This window comes from Lepisma saccharinum, chromosome 2 (genome assembly GCF_977018435.1).
Source record: "Lepisma saccharinum chromosome 2, izLepSacc3.1, whole genome shotgun sequence".
Taxonomy (NCBI): Eukaryota; Metazoa; Arthropoda; class Insecta; order Zygentoma; family Lepismatidae; genus Lepisma; species Lepisma saccharinum.
The window spans coordinates 147430654-147456330 of record NC_139230.1 but is presented as its reverse complement, the minus strand read 5'-3'; the positions used below and the strand labels follow the sequence as shown (position 1 = coordinate 147456330).

The window sequence follows — 25677 nt, the reverse complement described above, 5'->3', positions numbered from 1 at the left end:
TCGCAGGTGCGAGATAAAAATAGGCACATGAGTCACCTAGCGGTCGGAATTTCAACAGAGGGGCTTGAATGAACACGCGCATGAGACGAAGTACGTGCATAGCCCATCGTTCAATCGGCAAAGCGATTTCATACCGCAGGACGGGCTATGCCCGTCGTTCGTCCACATTGACTTTAAGTGCACTGCGGGCTATGCCCGTCGTGAGACCCCAATGTGTTAAATGTTGAGAAACCTTATATACATCTTGTGCTAGTAAGGTAGGGGGCCAAAATATCATTCCCTAGTCACTTTTGCTTACCTGGAGACCATACCAAATGACTTAAGAGCTCCAAAATTTTATATAACCTTCGTCAATTATCTCTTTACCTGGAAACCAAGCCAAAGTGCTTGTATAATCTATTGCTAGTATCAAAACAAATTAATTTAGTAAGTACTCATATCGCAAAACCAAAAAATGCATGCCTAATTTCGTCTCCCTAAACAAGATCGGAAAAAAGAGGGTAATAATGATTTGCCAAGGTATTCATGTTACTTACAAAAAGTCATTACAAAAGTGAGCATAATGAACATAGTTAGTCGAATGTAGCAAACTGAAAACATGAATAGCACAAGTCAGAAACAATATTATGTTTACTTGAAAAAATAAACTTAAAGTTATTATTTATTTGTAAGATGAGCTTTAGTTATTATTTATTTGTAAGATGAGCCTTTAGTCTTCCAAGCAAGTATAACAAATAAATTGCACACAGCTTTTGGTGCTTGAGCATGTTTCGTGGAACCATATGAAACATTTGTACAGCGAATCCCGAGCACAAAATTAGGAACAAGATGGGTGACAAAATTAAGAACAAGCCTCAAACTAACATGGCAGTTCCTAGCTTTTCAACAAGTGACCTTGATGGAACACAATGCACACACCATTTTATATTGAAAACGTACCTAAGCCAATGACATGCAGTGAATATAAAACCTACACTCACACTGGGCGTAAATGACTGCTAACAATGATATTGCAAGAACTTACCTGTTCATGAAACCGAAACTTCTCCGTTACACCGGACCATAAATTGTCTTGAGCCCAAAATTTTCACATCTCGCTCTGTGTGCCTTCCCCAATCCTGGAGTGCCAGTGCTGATTGCACCCCTAGCTACAGGGCCAAGATACCGAGGGGGATGAAATTGGGCACAGGGACGAAATTTGGGCCCCCTACTTTACTTAACAAGACACAATCATTAACAAAATTTATTTGGATTGGATTTCAAATATTTAGTAACAGCTTCAAATTCCTTTTTCATGTGTATTATGCACTTGCATAGACTAATTATGATGTGAATGTGAATATGGCAGTTTGTAAAATTCCAATATAAGAGCACATACAAATTTGAAGGAAAGTTTTTTTAAAGTCATTTTTGGTTTTCTGCCAACTGCCATACATAACAGTAACTTTTGCAAAAAACATGTTTTCTTTTCATTTTTGTGTTTGATTCTAACTTTTTATGTACTTTGTTTTATATTTATTTTATGCATTTTTTACACATAATTTACATGTCATGTAGAAAACCTTTTTTTACGTGTAATTGCACAATCCTCCATAGTATTCACGATTGTTTCATAGCCAATATTTACATTGCTATGTAATATTTTTTTTCATATTTATTTTTCTTTGTTGTACTAAAAATTTGATCACATATTATTCTATATGTAGTAATTTGTCAGTTTTCTACACAATAAATAGCAACTGCTATTGTAACAAATGCAAAATCCAATCAATAAAAACAGCATACTTTGTTGTTTTCTTTAAATGTACATCTAAGTATAATGTATATTTTGTGATTCTTGTTGAAGAAGAGCACATTTTGGAATGTTTTTTATCAATCTAGAGTGAAAAAGGTTAAAAATTAATTCATTATCAAGTGCATCTTGTCAAAAAAAAAAAAGATCACACTCAATCATAATACTACAGTGGTGTACTTTGTCCAGTTACTGGGTTTATATTTATGTTTGTACGGCATGAGCAAATGTTGGAGGCCTGCTCTGTACTACAGAGCAGGCCTCCATGGTAGAGTGATTACTGTGGTGTAGCACAGTTTTATGTGCCCCCCGCTCCCGCAGGTAAAATATCGGGGGCCCCACTTCAGTGAAAAAATTATGGAGAATACTATAATGTTTACACCATGGAAAATAACAGAAGGGTGGATTAAACTGGACCTCTAGATTGTTCATGCTGACCCAAGGTCAGTTGGAATCTACTAGAGAGAAATACTCGCCGGCTCCAGCCTTGAGAGACAGGTGTAATAGAGCTGCAATGGGAGTCTATTTATGGAAAATGCATCACTCAATGAAAATAGGCATTCTCTCTATCCCCAAACTCAATCAAACATACTCTCAGCTAAAAAAATATGCTTTGAGGACTGTAGATCATAATAAAATCATAGACCAGAAAAGAACAACTGGTTCGAAAGAAAGTTTTAATACAAAAGCAAAATTAACTTCAGAAAATAACCCAAAATAATGGTGTCATTCAACTCGTGCACTGTGCTACAGAAGATGGGGTACAAGACAGTGGCAAAGCATGACCTTTCCAACAGCGTAAGCTTAGCATGAGGAAAGCTATTTCCCGTTGTTCTTATTTTTGAGCTGACATGGTTAGTGATTTTTCCACACACATCGACCCCCCCCCCCCCTATTTTTTCAGAACACTTCCTGGAATTTTTCACAAAACTTTAATTTTGGCACTAAATTTTACCTTACCTTACCTTACCTTACTTTAGCTTAAAAACTAAGTTACACTACACCAAATTAAAAATTCTGGATAAATCTCTGGGCCTGGTGTTCTCTTTGCTAGGTTGTGAATCTACAACATTTCAACTGATAATTAAGTCAGTCTTATTCCTATCACAATGAGTAACGTAACAATAAAAAATATGCAAAGTTAGATAAAATGAAGAATAATGATAATAAAGAAACGAAAACAGAAGGAAACAGAAAAGTGCTGAATACTTTTTACAACCGCATAACCAAGTATCAGCTTCATACCATGAATCACAAAATCGGCACACTTTATTTTTTGTTTCTGTTACCATGCCTGCTAGAGAAAGTTTCTTCTTGGCAGCAAAATGCTTGCTAAACAACGGCGTCTTCAACAAGTTCTCCACCCCACCTCACAATCACACTCATTTTATTCTATAATGCACTTCACTATCACACCACATCACAGGGACATCAGTCCGATTTGAATAGATGGAATTCGCAAAAGAAATACCTCGAGACTTTAACAAGCACACAACAAGGGGGTGGAACAAAAACAAACCTGATGCAAAATCTCGTCACTGCTCAAAGCAATGATGTTTCAGACTCTGAGGGGAATATCCCTTTCAGATATAAATAAATTCACTCTCTTGCCTTAAAATTCCCTATATTTAGTATAAAATAAAAAAAATTAAAGAAATGCTCACTACTTGTAGGGACATATCCAGAAATTTCTATCAAAGGAGATGCAAGTGCTTTCTTAAGGTAGTGTAAAAGCAAATCTAGCTCCTAAAAGACCATAATCAGGCTTTTCGTACTTTGTTCGAAGAGTGTTTGAATCACGGACTATGTAATTAATAATATTTGGTTCATATTTGACATGAGATTTGTAAAATTGGTTCAATCTTCAGTTTTCATTAACACTTGATTTTTTAAAAAAATTTTTGCATTGTTAGCTCAGTTACTACCAGCTAAGTTCAAACATAAACTGAAAACAGAGATCTTAATATTTCTGATGTTTATGCTCTCCTACAAGCAAGAAACAGAAACAAGAGTTTAGCACATTAATGTGTATCTAGCTTTCACGTATCCCTCTCACTTTTAGGTTTCTCCTTTCCTCCCTTCCTGTTAGTTTTTGCTTCAGAATTCCCTGTTCCTGAAAAAAAAAAAAGCTTCTTGAAACACCACCGGCTCAAATTTCCTTTGCAGCCAACCATTCATACCCAACAACATTTGAGGGACCTGTGACTTGCTGGCATGTATTCACGGTTAGCCAGTGAAGCCAACCCAAGCATAATGGTGCTAAATCTCGCACAAGTTAAAAAAGTTGTTTGTAAGTTGGGGATATAAATAAAACAAGAGGGCTGCTTTTCGTGGTGGTTGAATTTTATCAAACTTTTCACATATAACATTGAACCCATGCCGTTTGTTGAACCATTTGAATTTATACTTATGTTTTTGTTATAAAGTAATCTTAATGAATATTAATATGAAAATCCCAGAACAATTTTGTAGTATGTAGCATTATTTTGGAGTTTAAACTACACCATGGATGTCCAGAAGGGGCATTCTTGAAAAATAAATGTCAACCTTTTTCACACATATAATTTCATTTCAGTTGCATCAAATTATGTTAATTATTGTAAGGGTGTTGCAGAAAAATGTTAACTTCAAATTGAATTAGTATCTTTTGAGGAGGCAACTCCATCATGGGGAAAATATACCTAGTTTACCCCAACCCCTGAAAAAATTCTTTGCTTAATCGTCCCTGGTGGAAAGAAATATTGCAGACGTCCATGAACAACACTTTTTCTAAACATGAGGTTTGCAATGCTGCTGTCAGCCTCTGGCCATAGGTTTACACATGTAGGATTTTGGTCCGCTCTTCTCCCTATATTCCTTCCTTTTCTCCATCCAGATACGGTAGGCGACAGTAGGCACTCCTCGTTCGCAGTCAGAAATTTGTAATGCAAAATTCAGATGGCTTACAACTTTCCTCAAGCAGAAGGCGGGAGTTCCCATGTTCCGCCTGGTGCTGAAGTGTTGCAATCTAACAAATAGGATCTCAAAGACTGGTATTGGCCCGAGTTGAACTTTGAAGTTGTTTATGAATTTTGCCATATAATTACATACATTTTACTAGACCTAATAAAGTGTAAGCCCGGCTTACATGGATGCTCCACTCCATGCCTGGTACTAGACCTTGAGCAAGGGGATAATTGCCTCCTTGGTCCCCACCTCCTACTAAGTTTCAGGGCCCCTCTGAAGTGTTTAACAGTTCAAAGAAAAATCAACTACCTTGTCACACTATAGCTAAGAATCGAGAATAAAGTGAAACACTTGACAGGCGTGGATAATGTAGGAAATGTACTTTAACACTTATTTGAGTAGGAAGAACCCTGGAGACCCCTTAAAAATATTTAGTGGAAAGTTACATTTTAAACTCTTTACTTAAAACTAATATTAGTAGCACAAGTCCATGAATTATGAAGTTTGACTATTTATTGCATGGCTGAAGACCTGGATTGATAACTGTAGACAATTTATCCACTATAATTTTACGATAAACTGTGTATGAAGGTATGAGTTTTTTTTACCTATCGATGGCTATCTGCAAGTATATTAATTCAGCATTTCAGAGAGGACCCACATGTTATGTTGCCCAGGGCCCTTCTGGCTGAGGCAGTTCTTCCCTGCTTTAAAATTAATAATAATGAACACTGGGTCATGAAAGTTATTTATGGTGCCCATTGATTCTTATAATACAGCAAAATTTGTGGATATCTATTCTAAATAAAATGAGTGCTCACCTTAAAGAATTTTTACTTTGAATTGTGACTTTTTTTTACCCCCATCTGTTTCGTAAATAGTTTTTTTTTATCAGCCACACTATCTGTTGAATTTCTGGTATTATTAAAAATTTCAAGACACCTTGGGGCCCCCCTGCACCGTGGGTGTTGCGGGGGCAGCTGCTACACCACTGAGTGATTAGCACAGTGTGCTATGATGCCAGTGGTCCCAGGTTCAAATCCCAGACTGGGCATGGGGGTTCTTTGTGAGTGCCTCCCCAATGGGGTAGTGGTAACGTTGTCACCTTGTAATGAAGGGGTCAACAGGTTTGATACCTGGTTGAAGCACATAGTGGTTCAGATCCCACTTGAAACTGTTGGTCCAGTCCCGATTAGCCTTTCTGTGCAGCTCTTGTTGCACTGCATCTTGGTTAATTCCACTTTTACTCACTGATCTGGGAGGGGAAAGTTGATCCTCATTTTACTCTGAGGTTATTTGTGGTTTCTGCTTGTGCAGCAGATATTCAGCCGATTTGTGGGTTAACTGGAAGTTTACTCATACTTATTAGTAAATCAGTGTTGGTGCAGATGGGCATCACTGTATCTCAGCACTTTCCTTCATCTCCTGCACACCTATTCAATGAAAAGAACACATCAGGCAACAGCTGTTTTTGAGCACCATGACTGATACCATCATGGCATAATTAGTCACAAATTGATAGTTTCTGTCTTTAAAATGAACAAATTAGTTTCTCTGAACTTCAGACTTACTTCAACAACCATTTCCAATATTCTACATTCATTCCTCATCCTCCTGAAATTTGATTTTGAAATTATACAGTGTATGTTTTTGTAGAATCCTTGTTTTCACAAATGATTAATATAATCATTAATATCAATTAATTTTTGGTTCCAGGAACGTTACTGCATAGTTTCCCATTTAGAAGATAGGAAGAAATGCTTCTGGTGTGATTCACGGCAGCCATATCCAGGCAATCCTGCTCTTAATCACCGTATTGAAAATATTGTTTTTCGATATACCCCAGGGTAAGTATTCTCAACAGTATTTCTGTGAGAATTTAGAAAAGTTGAAGTGTTAATTTACACAGTGAGCAAATTATACAGTTTCCTCAATATGCACCTTTCCTTCCACCTTTGGTATTGTGGTAATATTCAGATGTCCACAATGTTACTATGAACTAAAGTTACACTCTCTTGTGCATATTTTGTGTCTGCTAATATGCAAGTTGATCAATGTGACACAATAGTAGACAATAAATAGTGAATGGTAAGGAAATTATTAGTACATTACTAGTGGCAACATTGTCTAATTCCATGTAACATCATATTTAACAGTAAGCTCTGGTCCAATGTCTGACAACACTATACCAGAAGTGATGGGTTTATCCAAGTATCCAAGTTCAATTTGGGGGGATGTTTTTTTTTTTTTTTTGTAGGGAGGTTGTTATGTTAAATTTAGTGCCAAAATGAGCATAAATTGTGGCTTTGTTTAAAATATTATAGGGTGATGTAGAAAATTTGAGGGAGAGTTGGGGGTGTGTGGATAAACCACTGCCAGAAATTACCAATGAATAGGATTTTACATACAATTAGAAAATGTTGCAAAACTAGTAATGTCACATATTCCCTTTTGCGTTCATTATTCATTGTCTACTAGTGAAGAATTTTTCTTTCCTTTGAGATTCCATAGTTATTAGAATAGTATTTTTGAAACTTGTAAATCAATGAGGGAGTTGTTTCATTGATTATGTTCTTCCATAAACACACAAAGCCAGCTTTAGATAATTGACTTGGTGGATAGTTAGCATGAAATTTAGTACAGACATTAATTTTTGGAATCATATGAACAGTTGGTTAAGATGTGCAGTGGCGTGCAAAGGAATATTACAAGGATGTTAAGGCTTCTTGTTTTTATGTGGTCCATGCTTTGTCAGTTGAAACTTAATAGAATGATGCATTTGCTCATGATATTTTAACATACCCGTGTTTGCAAAATGCAATATGTAATACAGGTTTGAGGTGGAAATGCTCTTCATATCTTTATTCATCTTGACCGTTGATTTGTTCCCTGTTTGCTAGAGGGCCTCCCCGATGGCGCAGTGGTAGTGTCGTCACCTTGTAATCAAGGGGTCTCGGGTTCAATTCCTGGTGGAGGCACATAGTGGTTCGGATCACACTTTAAACTGTAGGTCCAGTCCCAATTAGCCTTACTGTGCATAAAGTGGACTTAAAACAACAAATCAATCCAATCAATCCTGGTTGCTAGATGATAATTTTTCCTGTTGCACACTGTACATCCTGGACATCAGAGCAGAACTTTGCTTTATATTATTTTATTCAGTATTAAAAATTCAATATTTTAAAATAATAGTGTGAAAAGTTTGTTGCTTCATTGTTTTTAATATTTCAGAGGTCGTCATCGGTCATGGTGGCAATCAGAAAATGGAGTTGAAAATGTTACAATTCAATTGGATTTAGAGGCAGAATTTCATTTCACCCATCTTATTATTACATTCAAAACTTTCCGACCTGCAGCCATGTTAATTGAGAGGTCATATGACTTTGGAGAAACCTGGCAGGTAGTTTTGCTGTTTTAAACATATATATTACTGCATGTGCATCAAGCATGTTAAGGCAATTTATTTACACTCTTAATCCATATCACATATGGATACAAATAACATTGAGTTGGTTTTGTTCAGAAAAAATGCATACATAGTGTGTGTTCATAACTCTCTTTGGGATTTGGGAGAGTTGTGCATAAATGGTAAGAGATGTCTTAATGGATCTTTTTGTGATGTGTACAGTAATTCTCAAAATTTGTAACTGGCACTAGTGAACTTTCCTGTTAGCTCCCTTTGAATTGTCTTACCTTGAGTTACTTTGTATTCAACAAAATTCCAACTATTCACAGCAAAATAAAATAAAAAATCACCAAACACATAAGCAGGTCCACCCATTGCTGCCACATGTTGATTAGTAATGAATATATATATATATATAACCACTGCGCGACAGCCCTATGAGAGCCTTGGCTTACCTACCGACTGCTGGTCTCCCTCCCACACTGTTCCTCCGTCACCTGTTATAGCGTGGAGATCTTAGACCAGTATTGGGGTGACGGGTGGTCAGCCCGACGAACCCCCAGCCGTTGTAGGTCTTCTCGACCGGGTTACCGCTCACTCATTCGGAGCTCCCCAATTTCCTCACGATGGTGGGTTGCCACCGGCCCTATACGTAGGCCGAATAAATTCCGACCAGAGCCGGATTCGAACCTACGCCGTCCCGCAGCGAACGATCTCAAGACGAGTGAACGCCTTAACCCGCTCGGCTACGGAGGAGGACGATTAGTAATGAATAGAGGCACATATTTTTGTTAAATAAAAAAGCAAAATTTCGATACAAAAACAGCCAATTTTGGGTTTAAAAGGGGCGAATAAAATAAAATTTGGGTACTATAGGGATGAAAAATCCATTCAAAAGTGGTGTTCAATATGACATTTTGGTTTTAAAATTGTGAATGTATTGCTAAATTTGATTTAAAAACTGCACTTATTACACAAAATAAACTAGTCTAATAGCACATTTATGTAATTACCAGAGTATTAAGTTTATCCATGCGTAAAGGGGTCTATTTTTACTTCTCAAATATTTACAGCAGAATTAATCAATTTTCCTTGAATTGCATAACTCACAGGATAATTCAAACTTGAGAAAGTGTCGCGTCGGTAAATAAACTCTAAATTTCGTGTATAAGAGTCTATTTCGCATTTTGCAGTTCATTTTGCATCATTTCGTGGCAAAACAAGGTCAGAAAATGCACCCCACACCTTTCAGAAACATGAAAAATTAACATAGCAATATGTTATTTCACATTTCATGTTTTCATCAAAAACGAAATATGCATGCCTCTAGTAATGAAACTTCAATGAGAATTTCTGTACAATCTTACACAGGAAACATTATATATGTCACATTTAGCTTCTACACAGTACTCTTAAGGACTTCATTGACATGATATTTTATCTTTTGCCTGTACAGAGAATGCAAAAATCCAACCAGTACATTGTTGAAAGGTTACTGGGATTTTGTACTCAAATTTACTGGGATTTTGTACTCAAATAATAATCAAAATAACAGAGCAAACTAAAAATGCAAAACCTTCCAAGTTTGTGCTCATACCATAATAAGTCTCACACACACCTTGTTTTTCACAGCTTTATTTTTACCTTTCTTTCACCCCAGTGTTTCTTTCTACTGTCTGTCTTTACGGACTGCTGTCTTTACATACATTTCTTTTTATCATGCTTTTATTAATTATTTTCTTTATCTTATCCACTTATCCATTCCATTTCTACTCCCTGTGGTTGTGTTATCTATGTTGACTGCAAACATGCCACACAGCACTTTTGTGGAGTCTAAATATCCTATAATTATGAACAATAAATAATTTTCATTATTTTGGCAACAGCATTGTGGATAAAATTAATCTGGTGACTAAATGTTTATCTCATGTGAAATTATGAATATTTTAAAGTAATAGCACAGTTTCATTTGAATACTTACATATTAAAATTAATAAATATTCTAAACTACTTTCAGCTGTTACAATTTTCAAGTATCACCATCAGCATTGGTGGAAATCAGTAGATTACTTGCAACCCATCACACAACAAGAAAATATTCAATTTGCTCCATATTTTGCATATACATGTTCACTTATGAAACTCCAAGACAAAGAATAAAAGAAGTGAAGAAATATATTATGCAAGGTGCAGATAATTGCATCCCCCACATAGAATTTCCACATTGGCTAACTGTAATAAGTAAACTCTAACAGTACATATATTACACTTTGTTTTCAGAAGAAAAGTTGAAATATTAGTAAAATTTTACAGCATTCTGTTCCAGATACATATTATGCAAAACAAAAAGAAGGTGTTATAGGTATATTGTAAGATTAATTTGGTATAAGGTTAATTTATTGATTATAAATTGTATGAACATTTTCAGAATATTGTATTTGAAAGGTTTTCATTCAAATAGTGATGTCATTTTGTCTGCAGGAACAAATTTTCGCCTTTCAATTTTCTGTTCAGCATCTATAATCAACAGATATGAAATACTTGTAGCAAGTTTTCAATTTATTTTATTATTTCAGTACTAATCAATTCACTTTTGTTAACTGAAGTGAGACAATAATGCACATTACATCCATATTGGCAACTTAGGATCAAATCCTGGTGGGTACGTGATATGGTGGTTTTTCATACACCTATCTTGCTAAGGTGACTGTTTTAAGGCATGTTCTCTTCCATGTAATGCACCCTGAAAATTGCATCCATATTCATTTCAAGGCTGTGTTACCTGAAGCTGTAGTGAGAATCATCCTCTGTGGAATTGGGTGTTGTCGTATGTTTGTTTATACAGTGCCTTTCATGGCCGAGGTTGCCGTGGAGCAGTGGCTAGCACATCAGTCAGTGAGAGCACATCTGCCGGCAAACTGGATGCAACATCCACATAACTGGAACTGCTATCTATGTAATAAAATAAGCTCGTACAACAGGGGTTCCAGGTTCGAATCCTGTCCTGGGCATGGATGGGTGTGACTGCCCATTCATCAATTTCATCATATCATCACTCATCCCCATCTTTGCAAATTAGCCAAAAGTGGCACAAGAAGTGAAGTAAAATAAAGCAAATCAATCAAATTTTGTGGTGGGGATCAACTTCTAAAGTACCAATATTAAATTTTATGAATTCCAACAACCAATGTTCTACAAATTTAATATAAATTTGCAATTACTCCTTGTATTGTTACATTAATTAATCTCTTTAAGAGTCAAGTTTATTATACCCATAAATACCATATGATATTTGCAGTGCCATTGCAAAGTTTTCTGTGCCCCCCTTCCCCTGCAATTGAAATATTGGAGGAGCCTTAGTACAAAAAATTATTGAAAATGCTACAATGTAATTATACTATTGATGATGCTACAGGGTCAGACAGAAGTACAATAGTCTCCCTCCCCCACAGTTGTGCAAGAAACTAACTTTTGCCCTGATGCTGTGCTTGCCCATTTTTGTTATCAACTTGCATATCAGTGTAGTAGCTTCTATAAACTAAATTAGGATGATCTAAATCTATGATAAATAACTTGAAGATGAAATTGAAAATATTTTCTTTTACTTCAACGCAAGCCATGATTCTTTCTTGGAGAAGAAATGCTTCATGGAGCACATTCTTTTGTATTTCTTGCTTGATACATTTTTTTAAAAAAACAATTAGGTTACATATGTACTGTACACACACAGATAACTGGAAAATTGTTTAAATGATAATAAACATTCCTTTTGGACTTGGAGGTGATTGGTGCTTCAGCCCCAAAAGCCAGCTGCACCCAATAAAGATTCAAAGAAAAAGTTGCTCACATTGACTAATATATTCAACCAAACTTACTATTTTGGTTTTGGGTGTTGGACCTCTAGATTGTTGGTGCTAATCCAACATAACAAGGTCAATTTGAATCTACTAGAAAGAAACAGCCACAGACCCCAGTCTTGAGAGATATGTAAGAAAGTGGCAATGGTACTCTACTTGGAGCACTGTAGATCATAAGGAGCACAACACAATGGAAAAGGAAAACTGGTTTGACAGAAATGTCCACAAAATGTCAATACAGAAGAAAAATGAACTTCACAAATTCACCAAAATATTGGTGACATTGAACTCATACACTGTATTCTGCACAACAGAAGAAAGGGTACTGCACCCTGGACTCCACCTTCTACTGTTTGGGCACCTTTGAAGTGTTTAACAATTAAAAGAAAAATCAACTACCCTGTCACAGTATTGCTAAAAATTGAGAATAATCTGAAACATGTTACTTGTGTGGAAAATGTTGGAAATTTATCTTGGTTCTTATTTGAACATGATAAGGCTTGGGGGGCCCCCTTGAAAATATTTGGTGGAAGTTACATTTTAAATATTGCATATGAAACTAAGATTCATGGTTGAAGTTGATGAATTACCAAGTGTGATTGTGTACTATGTAGCTATAAGAGATCAACTGGCTGAGCAACTGAATCCTCCTACTCAATTCATGGCTGTAGACAATTTACACTCTATAAGTTTGACAAATGGTGTAAGTATAAAGGTGTGAGATTTGTTCCTTATCGATGGCCATCTGTAAGCAAGTAAGTTAATTTGGCATTCGAAGAAAACCCATATGCAGAGTTGCCCAGGTCCCTCTAGCTGAGCTAGTATGCCCCTGCCTGTTTATCGCAGATATCGTCTTATCATATGTTACTGGAAACAGACTCGACCACCTCTCTCATATTAAAATAGTAATAATAAAACACTGAGTTGTGAAGTTATTTATGGTGCCTGTTGACTTGTAACAACTAACTCTGTTGATATGTATTTTCAGTTCACTGACAAGAAAAAAGATTGGGTCTTTCTTTTCAATGCTCACCTCAAATAATTTTGAGTTCAAATTGTGTGATTGTTGATATGCATTGGTTTCGTAAATGGAATATTTTATGAGAGACATTATCTGTTGAATTTCTGGGATTATGTAAAATTTCAGCAGCACATCAAGAATACGTTTGTATACACCTTGGGGTTGCAGGAATTGCCACTATGCCACTGAATATTTGTCAGGCTGCCAATTCTACATTTAAAGTAATTGAATTTTGTGTAATTATTACATGTTGTTATGAACAAACACACCTGCTCACACATACACATGCATAGAATTTCACCATAACCACCAACAAAATTTGCTAGTTGAGGTCTTCTTTTGGCACAACAAGCGCTCAATAACATATTTCATCATGTTTTTATGCCATCATGCACTACCGATTCATTGTTGCTACTGCCATTTTTTTTGTCAGATAACAAGACATTAGTACTCTATGGAATTGAAATAATGCTAGCACAGAAGCCAACAGGATAAAACCATGAGATTAACCCTTTTGCTGAATTCCTGCAGTGTTTAACAGTAATGAAAGGCAGTAAAAGTACTTTGAAACCACCTTCTGAATTTTTAAAAAAGCATCCTCTTGTCTCCTGTTTTTAGCTCTTTTAGTATTAAGATTCAGTTTATATTCTTTCAATATATCAATAGAAAGAAGCTCTTCGCACTGTCACACATTGAATACCCTTGCCCTGATATTTAGGACAAGAAAAGCATTTGTCTATCTAGTTTTATTTGTTTGCTGCGAGGAGGGGGAAACTGGATGATCAAGGGAGCATCTGCCCTCTTTGTCCCGCCTTTGGCACTCTCAGAGGCACATTTTGTCATACATACAGATGATATGATAAAAGCAATCATTGACTAAATGTGAGATGTCATTCATATTCAGATTTGCTGAGAAATTATTTTTAATAGTTATCTCTACAACTTACTGGTTCTAGTCTTTTTTGGTAGACTTTTGTCATTGTCACAGGACTGCAGCATTTCTCATTACTACCCAGCTAAAATATATATTTTTGTTGCTTAGTCCCCTACATCAAACAGATGGAAGTGTGTTTTCAGAAGTCTAGGTTTCCTGAAACTTGTTGGGTCTGTTAAATGTAGTGTAAGAGTTTGCACTAGCCCTATCAAGAGTTTGTTTCAGAGTCTAGTTCCAATATAGGTGTAGATCCATATAGATCCAATGTAATATGTTGTGTGTAGTGAATGTGTTTGTTTATTGCAATTTAAATTGAAATTTTAACTGCCTCTAAGCATAATGTATATAATATGTTATTACTTAATTTCTTCAAGTACATTGTTCAATTTCTTCACAGGTATATAGGTACTTCGCCTATAACTGTGATGAGGCCTATCCAAATGTTCCCAAGACATCACCAAGAAAGCTGACTGATGTTGTGTGTGAGTCAAGGTACTCCAATGTGGCACCATCAACAGAGGGAGAGGTAATGTATTTTTATGTGTCTAATTATTTGTAGATCAGTTGCTGTCATGCAGCAGTTGAGGTATTTGATCTCTAATAGTATTTCTACTTCTATGTAATCTTTACGCACAAAGAGTGAAGAGAAATCGAAGCATATATTATTAAAAATATTATTAAATGCCATATTGTAGCAGCTTTTATCTTTCAGTACAGCCAATCTTTAGAATGGTCTCATAGCAGCTACATGCTATTCAGTTTTAAAGCACAAGGAAACACAAACATTCACGCTGGAGTAACATACACGCTCGTATAACTCTCCTGCTTTGGTGTGAATTATTTTGTTTGCTCATACATTGTGTCCTTCCAGGAAGCATGTGGCTGATATGCTGGTGTGTGAGCTCCTTAGAGATGTTTTGTGGTAAAAATCTGTTCCTCTTGGGATATGCCACAAAAGTAACCAGTGTGTTTCATTGTGATAAAATCATGTGTTATAGTGCTCTTCATGTGCTTGAAACCATGACTGAGTAGTCTTAGTTTATGAATAAAGTCTTTAGAAATAACACTGAAATGTGGCTTGTGCATGATAATTCAAAGTGTCAATGGAGTCATGATAATCAGAAGTGTTCATATAATTGTGTACAATGATGGAAAACCATAATATTTTGATTTAAAGTAGAATAGAATCTCCCCTTTGATTTACTGTTGGTACCATTGGCATATGCTGGGTTCAAAACTTGGGCTCTCTCTTCATATCATAATGTTGGAATGGACACAAGTTTGCTGGGTGGTGGGAGACTCTTTTTTTGTTCAATTTATGGGATTTTCAAGTGGTGTGACATTGTGATTAAAAATTCATACCTTACAAATAATCACAAAAATGTTACAGTATCATTAATATAGAAACAGTAAGGAAAGCATTTCAAGTATTTCATGGTTATTTATAAAATATAGGTTCATATTGTGAAATATTTATGAAGACTTACATATGAGAATAAAATATAATAAACTTCTTACCTTGAATATTTAATTTGAAAAGGAACTCTATTCTTCTCTTGCAGACCTCCATGGCAAAATGGTTACTAGCACAGCATGTTACAATGATAGAGGTCCTGGGTTCAAATCCTGGCCTGGGCATGGGTATTCTGCATGAATGTCCCTTCTTCAATTTCATCATATTGCCACTCATCCTCATCATTGCAATTAGCTAAAAGTGGCAGAAAAGTGATGCTAAATAACAAAACTAAATCAAATTCATTCTTCTCTTCTTTGGGATGGCAAAGGCCTGCATATTTTCACTATTTAAAGCTTATCCTCATACAAAAGCCGAGTAAATTGTTTCATCAGTAGTTTATGTTGCTCATCGTTCACTGCATGACACAAGCACATATCATTAAAAAATATATGTAATTCACTCGCTCATTACACTAAACAGATGGCCTACAGCCTCTAAATAAATTAAGTTCGGCACAATAAGGAATATAACTTTTTAAAACATCCTTCAAGCAATTTCCACTTGCAGACTGGCTTTTGTCACCCCACCCTCCTCTGGTCAGCCAGTCTCCCCCAGTTAAAAACCTTGTCACCATTATAAAGCATGGTTGGTTGAAGGGGTCAGTGGCCTCTTGCTTCTGGATGTGTTCAATGGGGCAGTGTTGTTCTTGGCCCAGGGGACGATTTCTCTGTCACATGCTACCCTTTTCCCATTCCTGTTATTATGGTTTTGTTTTAAAATTTGCCTTTCCTGGGAAAAATCCCATGCTGATTAGAGAGTTTTGTAATACAATTGTCATCACTGTGAGGTTCTATCTCTGGGGGTGAACTAACGACTTCTCTGTCCAGAGCTTTGTCCAGAACCCACCACAAATACGTCATGCATTAGTAGCTAGGTCTGCCTCCTCAGTACCATTAAGTGAGCAGGCACTGGCTGGGGTAGAATCTTCAGGAAGAAACCTAGTGATAGTTTAAAGTAAAGCACCTAGCACTAGCACCTTCTTCCGCAATCATTATGTGAGAGTGAAGCATCAGTCACATTTGCAAGTCAATTATTTCTTGCATTTTAATTTGGGTTTAGGAGATAGCCTATAGAGGAGCCCAAGTTAAGAGTTCAGTATGGGCCGTTATGGGCTTTTACTTTTGAGATCTCCATCCCCATTCTGCCAGAAACAAAAGTCGTTAACATGCGAAGAGAAAATAATAAATATGCAAAAAGGAGAGGAAATGTAAGGTTTTGATGGTCTATACCTTCTATTACAATTCAGAACATTCAAAAAATGTGCTTTCCTTTCTTATGTTAAGCGCGATTTGGGGAGTCAAAAATAACAGCCATCCGCCTGTTGCCACTCGCTGCAAACACGTGTTGGGAAGAGGGAAGGGGGTGGGGAATGGCCAGGCAAAAGTTCGTGAATAGGCTTCCGTCTTGGGGTCAGGTCAAGAAATTTATTATTTGTGTGTGGGCTTTCTCGTTTTGGGGAATTTTTCTCTGAAAACAGGCATATTGTATGCATTGGCGGATCTAGCGGGAATACCCCCGGTTCACTTGCTCTTCCCAAAGGATGACTAACTATTATAAAAAGTTAGATAGCATTATATTAAAAGAACATAAATGATCGAGCAGTTCTTTTCCAGATAGTAAAGTTTGACGCAAATGCATAAATAGGGAATAGATTTATGAGATACCTAAGTAAATTTAATCCGGAACTTGTTGTTTGCAAGGCAATAACGTTAACTGATGGACACAAAGCGAGAGCATTTTAGATTGAATATTTCCAATGTCTGTCCTTTCTTTCTGTTATCATTGTTTACACAAATACAACAAAACTTCATCTATTTCACACCTCTAGTAATTGATTAATTGAGTTTTAAATTCACTTTTCTGCACAGATATGTTAATTGGGACTGGACGGACTTTCGGTTTTATGTGAGATACGAACCTTTAAATGCCTCCACAGGGTATGGAACCCTAATCCCTTAATTAAAGTGCGACGACCGGGGTGCTTTGGTGTATGCCGGTATTATAATGAACACTGTTCCGTTTCAAATGAGACAGTGCACCGAAAAATGTGAAAGAGGCCTCCCCGATGGCGCAGTGGTAACGTTGTCGCCTCGTAATCAAGGGGTCCCGGGTTTGATACCCGTTGGAGACACATAGTGGTTCGGATACCACTTTAAACTGTAGGTCCAGTCCCGATTTGCCTTTATGTGCATAAAGGAAAGAAAAACACTGTGATAAAATAGAGAGCAAGATGTATGAAAAGTATATTCGGAAACAGTTATTTTCAAATCTTCCTCCACGGACCGTCATTATTGTGGACCAACAGCTGCAAGAATGAACAGCTTCCCACCAAGTCATGCATTCTTGTATGTTCCTGGTCAAAGCAAACCATTGAAGGTGCCAGCACCCATGTTGTGACCCCACGCCTTTGAGGGGCAATTGTTCTCCCATTTAAATATATGGTGAATTTGATGCTGAACGTGCTGCTATTACATTAAATTGCAAGTTTAATTTCATCTTAACATCGGAAATTATGTCGGAACATCAGTGTTGTGAAACTAAGAATTTTAATAAGACGATCGTCAATAACGGAAAAGATATCGGAACTAAAAGTAGCCTTAAAATTTGCACAGCACTTGTTTACGTCACTTTGAATTTTCGCAATTTAAGTGATTTATTCTTGTGAATCTGGTAAAGAATAATACATAATAATTCAACGCAACTGCACTTTTTTTATAGCTAGTTGTTATTAATACCCGACTTATTTTTTTTCGTGATATCATACTTTTCCTCATGGCTAGTAAATATGGTTCTCTATTTTATACATACACATTTATTGAGTAGAATAGTTATTACAAAAAATATGTTACATTCTGTTTCATATCTCGCAACCTCTAGGACTTTCTTATTTACAGGAATTATAATCTTAAAAGGACGAAAATACGAGGGGGGAAAACGTCTGCTTCATACAAAGAAAGCATATGTTAATATTAAGTTATCGGATAGGGCATAGTGTATAATAATAAATATTATGCGCTTATCCACTTAATACATTTTCTCTTTGTAATTTGGGTAGTTTCCCCGATTCCTACTCCCGCTGTTGAATTGCACATACTCGCAAGTCGCAACAAGAGGAAACATAAAACCGTAGTGCAAAAATCTATTTTTTTAAATTATAGACCCATGGCAGCTAGGGATGACCAAAATAACGTCAAGTTTAGTGCTTTTTGTGCATAAATATACTATATTTAGCCCGTCTGAGCTACCCTGTCGTTGCGCTTTAATATATTAATTCTTAGGTTCAGGACAACGTAATTTTCAGAAACTTATGACTTGCTACATAATCCTAAAGCTTTGCTAAACAATTTTTGTAATCGATTTACACGAGAAATTCTTACCTTCGTTGAAAATAACGTTTGAATAGCCATCCTATCGCGCTCCAATGTAAAGCTTAGGGCAACTAAATGACGAACGAAATTATTTAGGGACAAACAGGGCTGGCGCCTCTAGGAAAAGTTTGGCAGTGAACAGCCCCGTTGACCACTAACTTTTGTTGTTGCGTGTACCACAGCAGACGCTCGATGCGCGCTGGAGCTTTCTTCTACTGCGCACCATGCGGCAACGCTGTTGCCATAAGCCCCATACTGAACTCTTAAGTTGGGCTCACCAATAGCTAGCCTAGAATATACACTCCTTGTTGGTACCAAGCTTGTAAGCTTCCTTACATGGTCTCTAAGTGCAGACTCTTTCTCCTGTAAGATTAACATGAAAGATGAATCACCTGATCATTTAATACATGTACCATACAGGGTACCACATGAAATGTCATACTATGTGTGTGTATAACATGCATATTCTTGACAAAACTTGTAGAGAATTGGTATAAGACTAATCACTAAGGCTAGGATTTTCATGAATTAGCATATTGTTTTTGGTAAGGGTGATGTGTTCCCTAAACATATAGAAATTAATATTATGAAGATACTAATTAAATTAAGGTGCTTTTTAACCTTTTGGATCCCAAGCGTCTCGATCGAGATACCCAAATGTAAGCCTCACGGTCCCAAACATCTCGATCGAGACGCTGTGTCAAGGTCGTAGTTTTTACGTTATAACTTTTCTATTTTCGTCTAGAATTTTCGATTTTTTTTATATTGTTCCTAACACACGTATTAAACAGAAATGTTTTTTTGCATTTTTTTTGTCTTCATGAAAATGGAGGGGGAAAGGCGGGAAAAGGGACTTCTCTGTTGCGTCTCTTTTCAAGGTCAAATTTTTGCCAACAAAGGAAGACTGGCTTTGTTGTTCTAAAGCAATGCTTTTCACTCCCGCCTGTGAACTGCTTTCGAAGGAAGCTTGTTTATCAGTATCCGATGTCAAAATGAAAGTTTTCCGTGAGGGTGCAAGCAGGGGGTGGGGGGAGGGGGAAGACTGGTTGTTGAATCTGCATTGTGAGAATGGAATTTTGAAGCGCGTTGAAGGAAACCTTTGTTTTCTTAGCACAAGTGTCCACAAGTTGCGACAGGGGTTACCCTGCATTGTCTAAAAATAGAATTTCAAGCAGCTGCAAGAATCGGTGCTCATTTTTCACTGCGTTCTAGCTTTTCGTCCGTGAATCTTGTGCGTAGGTGTCATTTTGTGCCCAAGTGCGAGGACATTTTTTGGGTGGTGACAATTTTTTAAAATAATTTTTGGGGTTTTTCTCCCTTCCCCCTCCATATATATGCCAAATTTGCATAAATTTTGCATTTTGTGCATTTTGACATTTTTTTCGGGGAACACCATTTTTTAAGAAAAGTATTTTTGAGGTGATTTCCCCCCTTTCCCCCTCCATATGTACGCCGAATGTGCATAAATTATATATCATCTGAATCCGTGATTCATTCTGCGTACAACGGTATATCTTTCATATCTCTAGGGCATTTAGTTTCTGAGCTATAGTCATTTCAATGTACCGCTGCATTTTGAAGCTTGAATCAGTGGCGTGCCGACCATTCCTTTTGGGGGTACAACTCAAGTTACATTGGGCATAGGACAATGATGCAAATATTTTTCTGTTTCTTACATGCCAGCGATAATTTCTATGTGCATTTTGAACTTTTCATTTCCTTTTTTTCAGGGGGGGGGGCAAAACCCCATTTTTTAAAAAAAAAAGTATTTTCAGGGGATTTCCCCCCTTTCCCCCTCCATATATACGCCAAATGTGCATAAATTATATATCGTCTAAATCTGTGATTCATTCTGCGTACAACAGTACATCTTTCATATCTCCAGGGCATTTAGTTTCTGAGCTATAGTCATTTCAAGGTACCCCTGCATTTTGAAGCTTGAATCAGTGGCGTGCCGACCATTCCTTTTGGGGGTACAACTCAAGTTACATTGGTCATACCACAATGATGCAAATATTTTTCTGTTTCCTACATGCCAGCGATAATTTCTATGTGCATTTTGAACTTTTCATATCCTTTTTTTCGGGGGTGGGGGGGGGGCGAAACCCCATTTTTAAAAAAGTATTTTCAGGGGATTTCCCCCCTTTCCCCCTCCATATATATGCGCAATGTGCATAAATTATATATCGTCTGAATCTGTGATTCATTCTGCGTTCAACGGTATCTCTTTCATATTTCTAGGGCATTTAGTTTCTGAGCTATAGTCATTTCAAGGTACCGCTGCATTTTGAAGATTGAATCAGTGGCATGCCGACCATTCCTTTTGGGGGTACAACTAAAGTTACATTGGTCATATGATAATAATGCAAATATCTTTGTGTTCCTTACATGTCAGTGATCATTTCCATGTGCATGTCGACACTGTCATGTACTTTTTTCTTGGGGGGAGGGTGGGGGAACCAAATTTTTTTCCGAAATTTTGTAATTTTGAGAGTTAGCCCCCTCCCCCCACCACATATACGCCGAATTTGCATAAATTTCATATAGTCTGAATCTCTGGTTCATTCCGCGTACAACGGTATATCACTCATCTCTCTAGGGCAATTAGTCTCCGATCTACACTCATTTAATTGAAACTCTGCATTTTGCTCAAAATCGGCTCGGGACCGAGAGGCTTACTTGTGAAAATGACCTTGGGACTCAAAAGGTTAATAGCATATTTTGGTATATTTGGCAGTTTCTATGTGATAGAGCATATTGTGAGGGATTTTCGGTCATATTCAGCATATTTTCACTTTTTCAAGAAATACAGTCATTTTCAAAGTGGATTCATTCTTACTCCCATCCTCACTTTTCTTTTTACTGCAGCAAAATCTTTTTCATTTTTATTTGAAAATTTACAGAAAGTATTCATTGTGCATTGCATCCCAGAGCCCTTAAAGTGAACTAAAAATCATATGTATGTGAAAATATCTCAGCAGTTAGATATTGATGTTTGAAACAGTCCGGTTATAAGGGCATATTTTGTAAAATTTTAGGTTATAAGAGCATATTTTATTTTGCATATTTTAGTGATTTTTAGGTCATAAAAATCCTAACCCTACTAATCACCATAGCTGGAAAAAAATTATGTACGTAGTCTCGAAAGCTAGAAAACAGTGGCGATGGGACTCAAAGTGCTGACCAATTTGAGTCGAATGAAAATTTACTTGGCAGGCCCTGGCTTGAGTCTGTTTTAAGTCTACTTTATGCACAGAAAGGCTAATAAGTACTGGACCTACAGTTTAAAGTGGAACCACTATGTGCCTTCACCAGGTATTGAATCTGCAGGCCATGGCCGTCAGATGGCTGTTGCACCATGGAATTAGACTTGAATCAAGCAATTGCACATCACATCAGAGAACATTTGCTTCACATTGTTGGAATAGTTTATCAACTGTGTGTTTTCATCTTGATTGTAAACTGTATGTTGTCTGCCATCTCACCCAATTCCAACTCATGATATCATATAGAATAATTTCTGTGAAGTAATATCTCGTGAGATATTTCAGTGGTGTGACATTTCATGCACCAGCCTGTACATGAATATTCTGTGTTAAGGGCAAGGGAATCCTCCCTGCATGATTATGACATCTTCCATTGCAGAGGTTATTTTCTCATTTTCTTCCTTTCCCTTCTTTTTTTCCTCTTATAGTACAGGGTAATTCAAAATCAATGGTACAACTTTCCACAGTTATTATGACGTTACTATTTATGGTAGAAATCAAAAGGCATCAATATAAACAGAGGCGTCCGGTCATCGGGAGATGTGGCAATGACAAAGCAAAATATTAAAAATATTGCATTTTAAATATTTTAGAGAAGATGTAAAAAAAAAAAGTCAGGATATTTGCATATTTGTGCCAAATGTGCCAAGCAACAGCACGAAACAACTCTAAATACGCAAGAGATTCGCTAAAGTTTAGTGCATCGAAATGAGGGCCTGGTACTACCCCCTCGCACCGAACCCTCCTGCCAAGTTTCCTATTGAAGGCATGGTGTTAGATGGCTCAGCTCATTGCAGAATGGTGCAAATTGCTCTGGTCTCTGCTGGTGATGAGAACAGCCGTATGCTTCCGAGAACAGCCGTACGCTTCCGAACAGCCAGACCATATGACAAGGTCCAACAACCTCTACTTTCCCCCACCCTTGAAGGTCTGTGTCATAACAGGCCTTTTTTCAGCCCCCATGTTTACAGCTATGGCAGGGTTTCTCTGGAGTCATCAAGATTCTTCCAAGTGTCCAGTGGCATGCTCAAGGAAGGGTTGGTGAGGGTCATAATTCCTGCTTAGGCTCAATATTCTTAAAAAAATAATAATAATAATAAAAAAGGACATCAAAGACAGAAAATGATGGCAAAATGAGGAATGATGACTAAAAAAACTACACGTAAGCCCCCTTTCCCCCCTTGTTGAAAAATCGACCCTGACGTTTGGCAAACCTTACGATGACTACGTGAAGATGTCACGCTTCGCCACTGAATATAGAGAAAAACTTTGGAAGTTTTATTCCCACTTAGCGAGCTTATTTTGTTTAGCCGATGCTCCACCAGGATTGCCAGTGTCCTAAACTGGCTAATGACCAGTAGAAGGTGTATTGTGTGCTGGAGCTATCGAGAACTGATTCAATCACAATGGTGCAAAGACATTTCTACATGCTTTTTGCAAATGCATATGTTTCACCCTTCCGAAAAATTTGCCAAAGTTACAACTGTGAATTGTTAGTGCCTTCAAAACCGTTGATAATGACTTGCTGTCTTGTCCATAGCAAGTACTTGATTATCATTTGGACCTTTTCCACGTTACACATGGTTCCCATGTTGAATCTTCATAATGTGAGTTATGTGAGTAAATCTTCCAGAGTTCTACTTTATATTGATGCCTTGTCTGATTTTCTATCATAAATAGTAATGTCATAATAACTGTGTAAAGTTGTACCATTCATTTTGAATTACCCTGTATTGACTGATACAACTATTCTAATGTTGGGTTGATGTGTGAATATAGCCTTTGGTGTCCATGTACTCTCCTAGTGTTTTCGGCAACAGTACTATCACTACAGCTACAATTTTTCTCCTACAGATCATATTCAGAGTTCTTCCTCCAAATTTACCCATTGATGACCCGTATTCAAAGGAAGTGCAAAATTTACTGAAGATGACAAATTTGAGAATAAATTTCACTAAACTTCACACGTTAGGAGATGATCTTTTGGATAATAGAGAAGAGATTCAGGTAAGTTATAATCATTTGTGCATAAGAATTACATTTTGGATTCTGTCAGTTCAGTAAATTACAGAAGCATACTTTTTTTTTTGCAAAAGTTGAATTTTATTCTGTCATACTTCCTGTTTTTTCTGAACATTGGAATGAGGTATTTCTGAAATGTTATTTTGGTCCTTCCAATTTTGTGTGTGCCTATGTGTTTGTGTGTGTGTGTGTGTGTAAGACATGTACTTTTCTGTATGTGGCATTTAGTTAATTTTAAAGGAAGAGGTGAACTTGGTAAACATATGAAATCCATACAATTTATTTAATTCTTGGCATGAAGAAGTTAGATGAATAATTAGCATAATAACTCATTTTCAGGATTTCATATATTAAAGCATGAGTGTTTTGTCATTTTGATTCAGATTTTAATTTGTATTGTCAGTCAGTGAAATGTTGACTGAGATGGTACATTTAATTAAATTGTTCCCTTCTTTGTGAGCTCACAATACTTTATAGGCATATCAGATTGGTAAAATTTTCAGCTATTTTTACAAACAATAACATACACTAATACCATATGTATTGACTGGCACCAATAAATCTGTCTCATCCCTAGTATTAAATGCAAAATGCCAAGTAATGGTTTTGTGGAGGTATATTATCTTGGAAAGTATGGAAATTTGAAATGTCCATTTATTTTGTGCCAGTATTGTGTAAGAAAATTGACTTTGTGATTAAAATATCATCTATTTTAATATTACAGAGTAATTCTTTGAATATTTTAAAATGAAATTGGTAGAGATCGGGAGAAGTGTGGCGGGTGGTGCTAGCGAAGATGCATAATTTTCGGCCAGTAACATCCTGCTTATTTTTATGGACATATTTTTAGCATGCAGATATTTATATTAATATTGCAAAACTAGCACTAACCTGTGTTAAAAGAGTTGTTCAAAGTGATGTCCACCTACATTCACACATTCCTGGCATCGTTTGGTGAAATTTTGATTCACACGCAAAAGTTCTTCTTCCGTAATTCTTCCACGTTCTGCCCTTATATTGTCCTTTAGTTCGTCGATACTATGATTGTTTTAATTTTAGTAGCTTAGTAGGCTGTATGTGCTGATGATTTTAACACACCCACCTCCTGTGAAACACGGCATAGAGGTTTGTTTGGAACACTGCCCCAATTTCGTCGAGTTTTCTTCGGTTAGAATCAGTCATTTTTGCTTAGGGGTTCTAAAATTGAACAATCCAGTTTCTCGTAATGTAAGGCCAAGCCGTCGAACCGTCTCTCTACCTGAAGGTGAAATGCCAGGGAATTTCTGTGCAAATTGCCTACGCACATTTCGACATGAGTCTGTTTTCACGTAAGTGTCACACATAAAATTCTTTGTTCTAACGTGAATGTTGCGGCTGGCATTTCAATCGCGTTATTTACACACAACACCCACACACTGCAAGTAACCAAAAACCACACTCTTTCACACAGTATGAAATTAACACGCTCTTGGTTCAAGGTCTGTTCCTCACTCCATTTGCAGCTCTGTCCAGGGCACCTGTAGTCGCGAAGGAAAGAACAACTCAAGCT

At 36.8% G+C, this 25677-nt stretch overlaps 1 protein-coding gene across 2 annotated transcripts in view; it reads left to right on the top strand.

The window, feature by feature from the left end:
• Nucleotides 1-25677, top strand: part of LanB1 (laminin subunit beta-1) — a 296443-nt gene that overhangs the window by 136670 nt on the left and 134096 nt on the right. For both annotated transcript variants that reach the window (XM_083117589.1, XM_083117588.1), the window contains 4 exons: nt 6455-6585; nt 7970-8138; nt 14354-14482; nt 23961-24113. In XM_083117589.1, the coding sequence (XP_082973715.1) occupies nt 6455-6585; nt 7970-8138; nt 14354-14482; nt 23961-24113 (582 nt within the window). The remainder of the gene's footprint in view (nt 1-6454; nt 6586-7969; nt 8139-14353; nt 14483-23960; nt 24114-25677) is intronic.